General features: G+C 42.3%; 1 protein-coding gene across 1 annotated transcript in view; it reads left to right on the top strand.

Moving 5' to 3' along the window:
- ALCAM (activated leukocyte cell adhesion molecule) overlaps positions 1 to 16,454 on the top strand; it is a gene marked incomplete in the record, with an annotated part of 1,355,533 nt that overhangs the window by 751,033 nt on the left and 588,046 nt on the right. Inside the window, 1 exon segment of the mRNA XM_044071096.1 lies at positions 2,570 to 2,699. Coding sequence (XP_043927031.1) covers positions 2,570 to 2,699 — 130 coding nt within the window.

Raw genomic sequence — 16,454 nt, 5'->3', positions numbered from 1 at the left:
GAACTAAAGAGCCAGAAGTCTAGCTAGTCTCGTATGCAAAGCCACAGAAAGAATTGTCATGCTTATGATTAATAATGACATAGGAAACCCTCTGTCACTGGATCCACCCCAGTTTGGTATCGCCAAAAGGTAGATCATGCGTACTTTTTTTGGTGAACTTCTTTGAAGAGGTCAACAAGGCACTGAATGAGGTCAAAATGATGCACACTACCTACCTTGACCTGGTTAAGATATTTGATCCAGTACCCTACTCGGGCATTGTAAACAAAGTCATGGAATTAAGCATTAAACCTGTGTGTTACTCTGTATAGCCAGTTGGCTCTCAGGTAGGACCCACGAAGTTGGGATGAGGGAAACCACCTCCCCAAAGAAGCCTGTCACTAGTGGAGTCCCTCAGGGGTTTCTGCTGGGCCTGGTCCTTTCTGCCATCTACTTCTCAGAAGTCAAAGGCATCTGGCTGACCAAGTTTAAAGATGACTGCGAACTAGGAGCAGTCATAGAAGCTCCCAAGGAAGAAGTAACACAGACAAGTGACCGGTGCCAAAGCCCAGCTTAAAACTGCATAGAAATGCATAATAGTGACCTTTGGAAAGTTGGCAATTGTAGGAACTGCCTCATTAATAATCCCCCCCCCCAAAAAGTGGTCCCAGTAGTCAGGAGTATGGGGAAGTATTTACATAGTAACCTGACTTTTGACCAACATGTGCCTGAGGTAGTAAAAAGTCATTCCCTGTTGCTTGACTTGTAAGCAAGGGCATGGCATCCAGGTCCAGGAAAGTCATTGTTCATCTGTATTCAGCCCTCATCAGACCCATCATTGAGTACAGCACCACTTTTGGTATGTACCTGACTCAGCCCTCATCAGACCCATCATTGAGTACAGCACCACTTTTGTATGTACCTGACTCAGCCCTCATCAGACCCATCATTGAGTACAGCACCACTTTTGGTATGTACCTGACTCAGCCCTCATCAGACCCATCATTGAGTACAGCACCACTTTTGGTATGTACCTGACTCAGCCCTCATCAGACCCATCATTGAGTACAGCACCACTTTTGGTATGTACCTGACTCAGCCCTCATCAGACCCATCATTGAGTACAGCACCACTTTTGGTATGTACCTGACTCAGCCCTCATCAGACCCATCATTGAGTACAGCACCACTTTTGGTATGTACCTGACTCAGCCCTCATCAGACCCATCATTGAGTACAGCACCACTTTTGGTATGTACCTGACTCAGCCCTCATCAGACCCATCATTGAGTACAGCACCACTTTTGGTATGTACCTGACTCAGCCCTCATCAGACCCATCATTGAGTACAGCACCACTTTTGGTATGTACCTGACTCAGCCCTCATCAGACCCATCATTGAGTACAGCACCACTTTTGGTATGTACCTGACTCAGCCCTCATCAGACCCATCATTGAGTACAGCACCACTTTTGGTATGTACCTGACTCAGCCCTCATCAGACCCATCATTGAGTACAGCACCACTTTTGGTATGTACCTGACTCAGCCCTCATCAGACCCATCATTGAGTACAGCACCACTTTTGGTATGTACCTGACTCAGCCCTCATCAGACCCATCATTGAGTACAGCACCACTTTTGGTATGTACCTGACTCAGCCCTCATCAGACCCATCATTGAGTACAGCACCACTTTTGGTATGTACCTGACTCAGCCCTCATCAGACCCATCATTGAGTACAGCACCACTTTTGGTATGTACCTGACTCAGCCCTCATCAGACCCATCATTGAGTACAGCACCACTTTTGGTATGTACCTGACCAGGCACATGCAGCAATTGGAATGTTCACAGGGGTTCCTCACAAAAGGAAGACCGAGTATAAACATGTCCTATGCAAATTGCCTCAAGGCCCTGTCCTACTCTTTTTCCTACAGACTGTTAAGAGGCAATCTGTAGGTATACAAGGCATCATTGAATCCCGCTGTGATGGACATTTTGCAAAAGCAATAGCATCAGAACTACTTGACCTAGGGAGTTGAACCTTGCTTGTGACATAAATAGGATGTGTTGGAGGGACAGGTATGTGTCTCAGAGAATTGCCCTCCTCTGGAACAGACATCCCATGTATATGAAGCAGAGTTTTACCCTATCCCTATTCAAGTGTAACCTGGGCTAGTGAGGGGAAATCAGAAATTTACCCCAAGTTTAGCACCTATGTCTCTAATTGACAGACAGTCTGTAAATCATACCGTAGCATACAAATACACCTTAAAACAATCTCTACGGCTGAATCTTGAGTGGATATATTTGGGATGCATGACTAAGCTTATAAAGGTCACAGTGGTCATTGGCCTAGCATACACCTATGAACATATGACTGAAAATCAATTGGTTACATCACTTGGAGTTTTTATGCAGTAAAACATGAAAGGTTTGTTGAAGAGTTTACTGTAAATTATTACAGTTTTGGCTTTCATAGCTCACTGAAACTGCTAATGATATAAACTAAAAACATGGATTAGCATTACATTATGTACCACTGCGTACTCTCGAGTTTTATAATGACTGTATTTTCTTGTTTTTAAAGCTGGAAAGTGAAAAAGTGGTATCTTACAACTACACAGTGGTTAGTGCAAAACGAAATGCTACAGGAGACTACAGCTGTGCCCTTAACCATGACAAAGAAAAGAAAGCTTCCCTGTCAGTAGAGGTGAACTGTAAGTCATTTTTTTCACTTGTTCTTCTCACTTTGTGGGAATCATGTGCAACTTTTCTTAAAAAGTAGTATTAATCGACTTATGTTTAAAAAGTCTTCTAACATTCTTGAGTGAGATAGATTACTAACAAAATGTTTGACTTATTTGTGTTCTGTAGTTAGTTCAGAAATGAATGTGTATTGCTGAATAGTTTCATAGTTCCAACAGGTGTGAATTTGTCTCAGAATATCTAAGAGAGTGAAAGTCAGAAGCACGTTCAGTTGAAAATTACTTGGCAACAAAAACTGCATCTTGTAGTTTATCAGCTGATGCACTGTAAAGTAGCCCCTTAAACTTGAACTGAATTGTTTTTGTCAGGTAGTATTTTGTGCATCAACTATAGGCTTAATTAAATATCTCTTGACAGGTAAATGCACATCTGCATGTGTGCTACACAAATGGAACATTTAGAATTCTGCTTTCTGGTGTGTACTTTGGGGCAGTCCAAGCTGGGGCTGAAATGTTTATCTACGATGATTTTCTTAAACCCCTTTTAAAAAGAAACCAAATTAAGTAACACCAACATTTCTAGCTTACTTCAAGATACAAAAAGGTAAAATCTTGACTGTTTTAACTTTTTTCCCCTATTTTGTCTGTACATTGATTGACCGTTAAAACATTCTTCCATCAGCCCACTTCTACCATTCAGAAGTCCCACCCCCTGTGGGCTGCCTGTGTACTTTCAGTGGATGGATGTTGGGAGAGGTTCTGCACCAAGGTGGCCTCCACGTTTTCTACTGGGTCTGTACGGGTGCAGTTCATGCTGAGGAAAATAGCGACATGGATGGGCAGACAGGCTGTCATTCAACCATGAAGGGATTAATTTCCTGGCCTAAACTCCCTGTTTATGTACACTGACATTTTATTATAGGGTAGGTAAGCGATGGAAGGAACACTTGATTACATGCTTCACCCTCGGCTGTAAGGCAGACAAATCTCACTCTGTCTTCTCCATCACGTTCTCCTAACATCCATTCCCTTTGAGTTCCAACCTTCACCAGAGCTCATTGGGCAATAGTAAGCATGTCTTTTCCCTCCAGAATAGTTGTACTGATCTTCTGTCCCTCTGTCAGTCACCTGAGCTGCTAATCAAGCCCTGATCACCTGGTCTGTAGCCTGAGCTTTATCCTTCACCACCACAAGAGCGACGATGACTGTTTTTTAACTTGGTTTCAGTCTTATCTGCCTTTACATTGGAAGCGATATGTATGTACGCACATACATATAAACAAATATTTCAAGCATGGGCATTAATGCCCTTCTAGCCTGCCTAATATACCAGAACACTTGTTCCCATAATAAGTGCCCAGGCTGTTCTTAAAAATATCACAACTAGTACTTGCTTTAATGTGATTTGCTAGTCTGTTCCATGCATCAGCTGCTGTCACAGAAAACCAATTAGTGCACTTCTCATTCCTATAGAATCTTTTTAATTTCTCCAAGTCTTTTGGGTTTCTATTACCATGACAGGAATGGACCCCATTCCTAAGTCAAAGTACGATTAAAGTTCATGAAATTAGCATTGTTTCAATCTTTGCTGTCAGCCAGAAGTGCTCTTCACAGCACCTTTAATCTGCCCAGTAATGACTCCTGCAATTTATATGGAATTACATGTATTAGAAACATATCTAAATACGATTGTAGATTCTTCTACATAGGTTGTCTGATGATTCTCTAGTATTTTTGCCTGATGATTTTCTAGTACTTTTTGATAACCCCAAACATTCCCAGAGGTAGTTGTCTCTAAATACCCTATAAACCTGAATAACATCTCTTAGATGTGTATAAGAAACAGTGTACATGTTCAGATATTATAGTCTTTCATAATAACTTAAATTTTCACATCCATGGATGCCTCTGTCATATTTCTGATGTACTCTTTCCAGTTTACTTATGTTTGTTTTCCTACAAGGTTTCCATATTGTTAATCCATACTCAAGTTTGGGTCTAACTAACAAATAGTGACGTCATCATTTCTGATTTCCTAGACTTTATAAATTTTTTTCTACAATTTATTGTTCTGTAGCTATTATTAACCAATTGGGTGATATGATTAGAAAAAACTGAGAGCTGGATCTACCCATATACCCAGGTCATTAAATGAATCTACAGTTTCACTGTGTATTGTATTAAATATTCACATTTCAGTTTGCCTCCCAAATCTCATATGCTTATTTTTTGAAGTGTTTATCAGCATATTATTCTCCTTTGACCAAATGGTCAATTTAGTTAAGTTCTTTTGCAGACATGCCTTGTCTGTAACACATGTAATCAGTTTACCCAATTTCAGGTCATCTGCATATAGATTGTAGAACACCTCAGATGAAAAAAGTAGGTCTGGAAGATGCAATCTAAACAAGTAAGGGCCTAGGACAGAGCCCTGTGGGACACCCTGACTGTAACCAAGAATTTAACATGTCCAATTGCTGTATGATACTTGCCATGTCCTAATCTGTAAGCCATGCTGCTATCCATCTTATCAAGAGTACATTGATACCTATTTTTTTCTAATTTATTGATCAGTGTGTATGACAATGTCAGATGCTGAAGTTAAATCTATACAAGGTACATCACAGCATAATTTGTTATTCATAGCTGCTATCACATTGTTATAGAACATCATGTTACAGGTGGTAATAGATCTATTTTCAACATATGCATGCTGATATATGGTTTCAAGTCCTAGCCTAGCCAACTCTGACAATAACTTATCCAGTATTACCTTTTCCATTATTTTTCCACACCATAAGGGTCTGTTTGACTCTGGGTTAGTCCTACTCCTCTTTCCTTTAAAGACAGGTTTAGAAAGCAAATGTCTTCAGTCTTGAGGAATCTCCCCATATTTATATGACCTAGTAAATAATATAAGATGTTAAGTTGTCTATCTCGCCTTCATTCTTGCTGGATGGGTTCGGAGCCGACCTCGGCTCCGACTCGGCCACTCTAAAAGCTCGAGAGTTGGTTCCACCGGCTCGAGGCTCCCCTTATATCCCACAATGCTAGGCGAGAGTTACCCCAGATCTCGTTTGCCGCTACAGCTTCGAGGTTGGTTGTTCTACCGGTTCCTGGTGAGTTTTAGCTTTTTCTATTAAAAGTTACTCTTTTTACCCCTTTTTTAGTTTAATTATTCTTAAATTAGTGTAGTTCATTGAACTTTATCCCCGACCTAATTTTTCCCGTTTCTTGTTTAAAAGAACTTTTGGTTCTTCCCTTGGGCCTTAGGCCTTCCCTTCCCTAGGGAGTGTTTGTGTAGTTTACTACTGTTTATTGTACTTTATTTTTTAGTATTTTTACTAAAGTTGTTATTCTGACAGGGTATAACTGGTGTGTTTGAGTGTGTGTTTGTGTTCACCAGTTAGGCTATGTCAAAAGAAGCAAAGGTCTCCGGATTCAAGAAGTGTGATGCGTGCTGTCAGAAAATGTCTCTGACAGACGCTCACACTTCTTGTGTCTATTGTCTGGGGCCTTTGCACCTGCAGGACTCCTGTGCTGTTTGCCATGGCTTCAGCCCCAGGGTCCTGCAGGAAAGAAAAACCAAGCTTATTCTGAGAGGCTTGTTGAAGCCTGAGGATTCCCTGTCTGTCTCAACAGGGAAGCCCTCCAAGGCATCGAGGTCTTCAGCTCCGGCTTCTGAGCCGAGACCTCGGGTTGTTCAACCTTTGCCTTTATCGGCTCCGGCTGGAGCCGATAAGACTCAGTCCACAGTTTCTGTGGCTTCCGCTCCGGCCGGAGCCGAGGTTATCGAGGTACCCGTGTCGGCTCCGACAAGATCTTCGGAGCCGACAACCAGAAAGAGGTCTAGGTCACCTTCTCTTGGCTCCGTTCATTCGGCTCCAGGATCTCCCCTGCTGTCTGAACGGAGCCAAAGGTCTCATTCCTCTAGGTCATCGAGGCTGTCCGATCATGACCTTCAGAGGGTGGTGAGTCGACTACTCAAGTCCGAGGCACTAGCCCAGATGCTTCAGAGCCCGACTCATCAGTCGGTGCCTGCCCCGTCCATCAACTCTTTCCTCCTTCGACTCTCTTGAGTTCGGAGCCGGGTCGTGTCGGAACCGAGACTGTGGTCACCTCGAGCCGAGACAATTGTCTTCGGCTCCGTCGGCTCCGTTTTCTTCCATGGAGGAATCTCGGCGCCGGACTTCCCTCGTCGGCTCCGAGGGGTGAGTGGCATCGGACCCTTGTCCGACCCCCTCTCCCTCTCGGTGCTTCGGCGCTGGTGAGTTCGGCTCCGACATCGGCCTCGGAGCCATCACTGTCGGTGCCGAGGGGGGTCCTTAGCTCCTCGGAGCGGGGACCTCTGGCTCTGCCTGACAGGGGTGCTTTCGAGGTCATGCGGAGTGTGTTAGAGCCTGGCTCTACTCCACAGTCGGCTCCGTCAGCCCCTCCCTCTGTGCTGCCTCAGGGTAAGTCGACTCACTCCCTCATCCCGGACCGCAGAGAGCCAACTCCTCAGGAGCTCCCTTTGGGGATTTCATCCTCTTCCGAGGCCTCTCCTGATTTGGCAGAAGAGCCCCCTCGGAAGAGGAAGTGCAAGAGGAAGCACATTGACTCACCTGAGTCTATCACGTCGGACACAGATCTGGATGATTCTGAGGGTTCCCCCCGTTCCCCTTCTGAAGATGTCTCATTTGCAGACATTCTGGAAATCCTTAAACAGAGGGGAAATTGGCCAGCCCTCAACCCTTCGGAGGACGAATCTGTGTATCTTGAGGCGTTTGGCTCTCGTCCTTCCACCTCCTGGGTGTCCCCCCCTTCGACCCCCTCATGCAGGTGGTTGCTAAAAAGGCATGGACGGCTCCTGATTCAGTGGACCCCACTCCCAGGAGACCCTCCAAATTCATCACAGCTCCATCAGACAAGGAATTTTTATCGAAAGGAGTTTCTGTGGATGCTATGGTGATAGCTGCCGCCACAAAGAAGGAACTGGCCGATCCTTCAGTGCCTGTCCATCCACCTAACAAGGAATCTAGGTCCATGGATAGGTACGGGAAGCGGATGTTCTCCTCAGCGACATTTACTATGCGTTCGCTGAATTACCTGTGCCATTTCACTCGTCTTCAAAGGGACTTGATCAAGGAAGCGAGTGAAATGCTGAAGGACCCTACAGCTGCGGGTTTCCAAGAGAAAATGAACACGCAGCTGGCTATTCTTAATTCTATTTCCAACTCCTCCATGCGCCTCCTCTCTTATGCGGCCGATGGAGCGAGCAGAGCCAGAGGAACAGGGGTAGCCTTACGTAGGCAGGCCTGGATGCGGCTATGCAATTTTGCGGAACCTTTCAAGACGTCTTTCACGAATTCCCCTTTTGATGGATCATCTCTTTTTGGTCCACAAGTGAAAGAAACCCTGACTAGGTGCGAGACTGATGGCAAGACCCTTTCTGCCGTCGGAGTCCGTTTTTCTACTCCTTCTAGGCCTTATCCCAAAGGCCAGAAGGGGGGGAAAGATGTGGTTCCGTAAACAATCTCAAGGGACTTCGCCTGACGCACAGAGTCGGTTCCCCACCAGAGGCAGAGGGGGGAACAACAATGGTAGACGTCGCCCTAGAGGCAGAGGGGGTCCGCAGAACCAGGGCAATCGAGAAACTTCCTCCGATAAGCCCTTTCAGCATCCCTGAGGTGTTGCCCGACTGCCCATCTTCGGAGGCAGTCGGGGGAAGATTGTCACTGTACCCAGAAGCCTGGCTATCCTTGACACAAGACAAATGGGTACAGTCCATCATTTCCGAAGGTTATTCTATTCCCTTTCTTCGTTTTCCAAATCAGTCAAAAAAATCCCTTCCAGATGTTCCACCCGCTCAAAGGGATATAGCAGCTTTGGAAATTTCAAAACTGCTTGCAAAAGAGCTATTCAGCCAGTGCCAGCAGACCAACTAGGATCCGAATCTACTCAAGGTTCTTTTAGTTCCAAAGAAAACAGGGACTGGAGACCAATTTTGGATCTCAGTATCTTGAACAGATCGGTCAAGAAAACAAGATTTCGGATGGTCACGCTGCAATCCATTCTTCCCCTATTGGGAAAAGGAAACTGGATGTGCTCTATAGACCTTCAGGACGCGTACTATCACATAAAAATGAACAGACGCTCCAGAAGATTCCTCCGCTTCAGGCTGGGAACCAGTCATTTTCAATTCAGGGCCCTGCCCTTTGGTCTCACCACTGCCCCCCGGGTGTTTACCAAATGCATGGCAGTGGTAGCTTCTCACCTGAGACGACAAGGATTCCAGGTGTTTCCATATTTGGACGACTGGCTCCTCACAGCTCCCACCAAGCATCTCCTTCTGATGGCCAGAGATTACACTTTTCGCCTGTCAAAAACTGGGTATCTCAATAAATTGCGAAAAGTCTGTTTTGTCGCCTTGTCGTACTATTACCTACATAGGCGCAAATTTAGATACTGTAAACATGTCTGCAACACTAACGAACCAAAGGATATCAGACATTCAAAATTGGTATCACTACTTCTCAACAACAACAGAGCCAAAGCCAGGTTAGTTCTAAAGGTGTTGGGAATCATGGCAGCGCCATACCTCTCCTTCCATTGGCCAGATACCACATGCGGATCCTTCAGTGGATGCTCTTTTCTCAATGGTCATACCAGGAACTTCCAATGTCTCACACCATTATGATCACGCAAGCGTGCAAAAGCATCTCATGTGGTGGATGTCTTCCCCAGCTCCTGTTGGGGAGACCATTTGTTCCACCTCCTCCGGTTGCTACTCTGACAACGGATGCCTCCCTGATCGGGTGGGCGCATTATCAGGGCAGGACAGTCCAGGGCACATGGCAACCAAACGAATGCCACTTGCACATAAATGTTCTGGAGATGAGAGCAGTGCTTTTAGCGTTGCAAGCCCTTCAAGACTCTCTTCCCTTGGGAACGATTGCAATCCAGACAGACAATATGTCTGTAGTGTGGTACATCAACAAACAAGGCGGAACCAGATCATACCCCTGTGTCGAAGCACTCAGACTGTGGCAATGGGCGATTTCTTCTCAGCGTTTTCTGATAGCAACGCACATCCCGGAAGTCCAATCACATTGCGGACAAGTTGAGCAGAGCTATTCTCATGCCTCACGAGTGGTCTCTGAAAGACTCTGTAGTGAGAGAGATTTTTCTCAAGTGGGGTCAGCCTTGCTGCGATCTTTTGCTACTCCCCAAAACAGCAAGTGCAGAGAATACTTCACTCTATTCCCTTTACCAGGCCAACCCAGCAGGGACGCTAGTCCAAGTTTGGCCCGGGGACTTCTGTATGCATTTCCTCCTTTCCCACTGATCTCTCAAGTAATACAGAAAGCTATCGCTCAGAAGGCCTCATTGATCCTCATTGCTCCTTACTGGCCTCGACAAGTGTGGTTCCCCTTTCTACATCGATTTCTTTTGAGCGACCGTGGAATCTGGACCTAGTTCCAGATCTTTTGATCCATCAGTCGGGTCAGTTTCATCGCTCCCTCCCTCTCTGAACCTCACTGCTTGGTTCCTCCACTTCCAACCGTAGCCAGGCTTCCTCAATTATCTCACTCTGTTAGAGATATTTTGATAGCTTCCCATAAATCTTCCACTCGAAGATTTATTTGAGTAAGTGGAAACGCTTCTCATATTGGGCACAAGGAAAGGACATAGATCCTTTCACCGCTTCCATCCAACTAGTCCTTGATTTTCTTGCTGAACTCTTCCATGCAGGTTCATCTCCATCTACTCTTAAGGTTCAATTGGCAGCTATTTCTAATTTCCATGTGGGTATTTCTGAATCTGCCCTAATGTCCCACAAACTCTGCAAAGCCTTTTTGAAAGGAGTTTTTCTTCTCAGACCTCCTGTAAGAAATCCTCCTTCTCCTTGGGACCTAAATTTAGTTCTTGCTTCTTTGATTCTTTCCCCTTTCGAACCTGCAGCTTCATGTTCCTTAAAGTTATTATCATGGAAAACTCTCTTTCTGGTGGCTATCACATCAGCTAGAAGAATTTCAGAACTTCAAGCACTCAGTTGTCGTTCTCCTTACCTTGTGTTCCATAAGGACAGAGTTTCCTTCGAACTAACCCGTCCTTTTGCCTAAGGTGGTTTCAACATCAAATCTAAACCAATGCATTGACCTCCCTGTCTTTTTCCCGGAGTATTCAAATAGGTCTGAACAAAATTACACTGTCTGGATGTTCATCGTCAATTAAGGTACTACTTGGACAGGACGAAACAATTCAGAAAATCTGATCAGCTGTTTGTCTCCTATGCGGAAAGCAGAAAGGGACTTCCAGTTTCAAAGGTATCTTTATCCAGATGGCTAACATCTCTGATTACCCTTGTTTATGAGATTAGACACCAAAACTGCCTAATAAGCCTAAAGCCCATTCCACCAGAGCTTTGGCTACTTCTCTAGCCTTCCAAGACAGACTGCCTATTGACACCATTTGTGCAGCGGCTACTTGGGCTACTCGTCACACTTTTATTTCCCATTATAAGTTGGATTTAGCTTCTAGGCATAGAGCTAATTTTGGTTCCACTGTTCTCAGGAGTCTGTTCCGTTAGGCCACCCGGGACAAGGTGCTAGGGACGGTCCCATCCAGCAAGAATGAAGGCGAGATAGACAACTTAACATATAGAAGTTATGTTCTTACCATAACGCGTTCCATGTTAGTTGTCTTCTTCTCGCCTTCTTCTTGCCCCCACCCTCCTTCCCCTGGCCTGGACAGACCTAGAGGAGTTGTGATCGTGACCTCTCTTTCTACCACCTCTTTCTTAGCTATATGCTATTATGCATATTTCTTGTTTCAGGATGTAGGTCACCCTTCTTCTTCCTGTTGTTAGAGGTGGATTCTGTTTTTTACAGTTATACTGTTTCTGTTATAAGCTGGGGTTAGCTTACAAACAAGATCTGAGGTAACTCTCGCCTAGCATTGTGGGATATAAGGGGAGCCTCGAGCCGGTGGAACCAACTCTCGAGCTTTTAGAGTGGCCGAGTCGGAGCCGAGGTCGGCTCCGAACCCATCCAGCAAGAAGAAGGCGAGAAGAAGACAACTAACATGGAACGTTATGGTAAGAACATAACTTCTATTTTTTGCTGAAGCATTCTTGGGTCATTATTACTTAATTCCGTCTCCTCCCTTTGCTTTGTTTGGATCCAGTTTGCCCAGTTCTTTTTCAATATAATCCAGTTTTATTCCAGTATATTATGTTACCTGGATGTCACTAGAATAACATATCACTGCCTTTGTGGAGCCACTGTTTTGCATAAGATTTTGTAAATTATATCTATAATTTGTTGCGTCTGAGAATAAATGTTAGAATCTGCACATAGTTTATCAATTTTTATGTCTTTACTCCTTCCACATTTTGTGTATCTATAAAAAGGTTTCCTATTATGCTCAGTATTTTTATATAAAATTTCTTCAATTTTTTGTTGATCTTGTCTCACACTGCTTAATTTGTTTGTCCAACTTGTTTATTTCAGTTTTCAAAGTTGTAGTTCAATCTCTCTTCCATTTCTTATATTTTTTTGTCTTTCACCTTAATTAGGTATCTTTTTCTTATGGAAATGTATCCCATGATGTTGTATGCTTAGATCCTGATGTTAAACATATTTTTGATTTTTTTTTTTTTTTGCATTCAAGCTAATCTTCTGTGCATTGATTTATATTTCAGTTTGGCAAAGTTATCTAGCAACAAATTAACCTTTATAACCCCATAATAAATTCTCATCAATGGTGGTAAAACTTGACCTGAAGTAACAGTAACTTCTTTAGGAACACAAACAGTGTCTATTATGTTCCATTCCCTGGAAGTTTTTTTTACAGTCTGAAGCAATTGTTCCTGAAAATACGTTGAGTAATTTCCTTACTAATGTTGTTGAATCAATATTATTTCAGTCTGTTTCTGGTAAATTTAAGTCCCCGGCTAATATTATTCTTCTCTCCTGTGTTAAATGCAAGAAATGTATGAATTCCTTTAGGTCATCAGCACTTGATTTTGGTGCTCTATACACTCCCAACAATTGTTTTATGTTCCAGGGTTGTCTTTATTGTCACAGTTACACAGTCTATAGTATTGGTGTTAACACTGAACATGTAATAATCACAGATCTCATAACTGTATTTAATTTCTATCACAACACCTCCACCTGATTTTTTGTTAGAGTGTCTGTTACAGTAAAAGCATTTGTACAGTGACAGAACTGGTTTCCAGTCATTGTTCTTTAACCATGTTTCACAAACAGTAACATCAATCTTGTGGAAACAAATTTTCCAGTTAAAAAGCATTATTATTAATGCTTCTACCATTAATAACATCAGAGATGCATCAAATGTTGCTATCTGTAGACTATTACATTTTTGACCTGGCAGAAATCATGCCTAGTGTTTGTCAAATATTGCAAAATATCTGCAGCAAAAATTCTCTTCCCTGATCTTGACAAATGCATGTCATTCTGTCAGAACATGTGTGCCCAAAACTAGGCTTGGATGCTCTATACATTTCCATTTTTTTAAAACTGAACATTTTTTTCATGTAGGTATTTACCCACAATATCTTTCATTCACAGAGACCTGACTATCCTTTCTGTGTGGGATTTGTGAAAAATATGTTCTAACACCAGCACAAGCTATACTATCTAAGAGGGCTGCAAGTTCCCTACTAACAGTCAGAGTCCTTGCGAATTAGTTCATTTGTACCGTTATAAAAAAATAAATAAATCCGTACTTCCTTGGCATTTCAAGGCTTGTCTCACAGCTTCTATTTTTGCTCCTAGCAAGCATAATACTATTCGATGTTCATTATTTTCTCTGCAAATGTAAGCATCAGTTCCTCTATTAATTGAATCTCGTTGCAAGAGTATGTTTTCTGACCAAATATGAATAATCTTCAACTTGTAATGCAGTAATATCTGCTCTATCAGTTATTGCAAAGGAATGATCTTCATCGCCAGTAGTCTTATTAATCCCACTGTTTTCCTTGAATACTAAATTTCAGTTATGCAGTTCTCATACAGCTGGTTTTGTACATCCACAGCTTGAGCCATGTAGCCGACATCTGTCTGTCTCGCTTCTTGTTTTGATTTCTTCCTTTTCACCTGCTCCTAGCCTCCAAACCTTCTCTTTTGAAAAAATGGTGCCTTTTTCTGTAGACTTAAGGTTTCTGATAGAAAAATGTTAAAATTCCCTGTAATTCGTGTATTACATAACAAAGCAGTGTCATTTTTAGTATGTATTTTCTTTACTTTACAGACATAAGTTTATTTTTCTTCCTTATTTGTTGTGAACTTTTTCCTTCTAAACACTCTAAATCCTCAGATTTCTAAACTTGTCAGGAGCATTGTCTTGTTTCATAGGGGTTGAATGATCTTTTCAGACAATAGACCCATCATTTCATAAATGTGTGCTATGTGCTCTTTGCCTAACGTTGTTTTTCTCACCAGTCCAGTCATTAATATATGTAACAACAGTTCTCCAAGCTGTGCCAATTGCACAAGTTCCATCATCATCAGTAAGTCTAGCTTTACTACTAATGATTGTAAGCAAATCGTTCAACTTTTTACATGAGAAACACAGATCACTACTGTTATGAGGTGTTCCCTTTAAATATGTGTAGCATTTGTAACACCATACAAGATATTTGTGCTTTAGTAAATTATTATTGTCATACTCATTTAAGGAATCCATATTCAGCTTCAGTCAAGTAAAAAATTGTAAAAAAATAATCACAATCAATAACTACAAAATTTGTGGAGAACTTACATCAACTTCTGTGAGAAAAATCGCACAAGTAATATACAACGAATTACTAAAGTAAGTACAGTAAAGTTGTTCAGACCATACAAGTTCTGAAAGTCAGACAAAAGCTGTAATTCCTTTACATCGTATGTAGCACCTTCTGCTCACTAACGCTCTCAGTTGTGCTTCTTTTTAACAGTAAAGATCAGTAAATCACAAACCATGATAGGACTGTCTAGATAAGCTCTACATTGTCCTTTCTGCAGTCTGTGTGAATTTATAGCTGACTAGGTCCTGTGGGATGGCTAGAGCTTGTGCTTTCTAACAACCAACAGTGAAAGGTAAAGGTAAAAAAACAATGTATGAATCAAAGTAAATCTTCTTGTCTATAAGCCATCCCTTCCTTCCGACTTCTCTTATCAGTTTGCTGTACAGTAAATCACAAACCAAGATAGGATTGTTTAGATAAGCTCTAGAGATGGGATGGTAGTGAGTAGCAGGTGTCAGTTTTGCATCCCTAGAGGAGGGTAGCAGTGTTAGCTGCCATTTCTTGCCAACTGGGGAAGGCTGGGTGTGTCAACAGTAAGACAGGCCTAAATGGAGCATTAGTCTACCAAGCATTGTGACCCACATAGACAGAGACTGCATGCATGTGGAAACGCACATGTTTGATTGCAGCATTGTAGAGATTGAGATCTTGGGAGTTGGGGAGTAAGGCAGCAAAGGAAAACACAGTCCAGCCACAGAAGAACTCTTGATAGGCTCACCAAACTTGCTGACATCTGATGGCAACATATAAGACTCAAGGGTCCAAAAATGAATCGTCACATTAATAATGAAGCCCCTTCTTATAGAGTAATTTGGAGCACTGATTTCTTCAGAATAAAAGGCTAGAATGGTTAATTGGAACTGGTGGCTCTAGATATTCAGAGTCAGGGAAGAACAAAGAATGGCTTCAAACCTGTTGTGGGGAAAATAACAAGAATGCCCGAGTATTAAAGTAATAACATTTGAAGTAAAATTGGTAACATGCATTAACGCATTTACACGTCAGCTTTATTGTGTAGTGCTCTCTAGCTCTTATACTTTATATTGTACATTTGTATTGTGTATTACTTTTTGATGACATTATGCACTTTTCCATGATGTAACTGAAAATGAGCTACACCTTACCCAATGTGTTCAACTGGCTAGCAAAAATAAATGTACATATGCACTGTGGATATGGAAAGTATTTATTGAAAAGATAAATCTAACCATTAAATACAACAAATTAAATGTATATTCCTTTTCTATGAGCTACAAGCCAAGAGACAGTAAGTTGGTTTTCAGTATCCCTGAGCACTGCATACCAGCAGTCAGTGAGTATTACATAAAGAATTTTTGTCTTTGATTAAGTGAATTTAATCTTGGCTTATAGTTTCACTGTATGTGTTGGTCTACAGGCATTCTTGTAAGGTTGTTTTAGCAGTAAAGTGTATGCTGATCTGTGAATGATTTGATGTAGTTGTTTCACCTGTGTCGCAACGTAAAACACCAAACACCTGAAGCAAAGATGTTTATCTAAGGATGTGCTGTTTAGGAGGAAATGTGTGATTTACAGCTTAATTACAGCAAATCCCTTAAATACCGGAAGGAAAGCTGGACCTGCTACATAATGTTTAACTTTACACAATAAAGCATACTGTGGTGTGTTTTTCGTGTAGGATGGCCTTGAATTTTGCAGTGTGTCTAACATTTTAGTTGTTAGACCTTTGAGAAGACTGCATGATTTCCTGTGAATACTACAAAGAGTGGAAGTGTATGTCCAAACACACACAGGTGCATTGCAGTAGTGCAGTGGATTTGGATCTCATACTGTATGAATGAGTGAATATAGTGGCTGGCATTTGAAGTTATAGTGTTAGAGCCTCACAGTTAGAAGGGATTCCTGTCTGCTAAAGTATGGATGATTTAAGTGTTAAGAGGCAGCAAGCATTAAGTCCTTTGAACGCTAGAGCTAGGTAATTTGAGTATTGT

The sequence above is a fragment of the Protopterus annectens genome, chromosome 5.part0 (genome assembly GCF_019279795.1).
Source record: "Protopterus annectens isolate FY-2018-M chromosome 5.part0, PAN1.0, whole genome shotgun sequence".
Taxonomy (NCBI): Eukaryota; Metazoa; Chordata; order Ceratodontiformes; family Protopteridae; genus Protopterus; species Protopterus annectens.
Note: the sequence above shows the minus strand (reverse complement) of the source record. Positions and strands in the feature narration are given on the sequence as shown.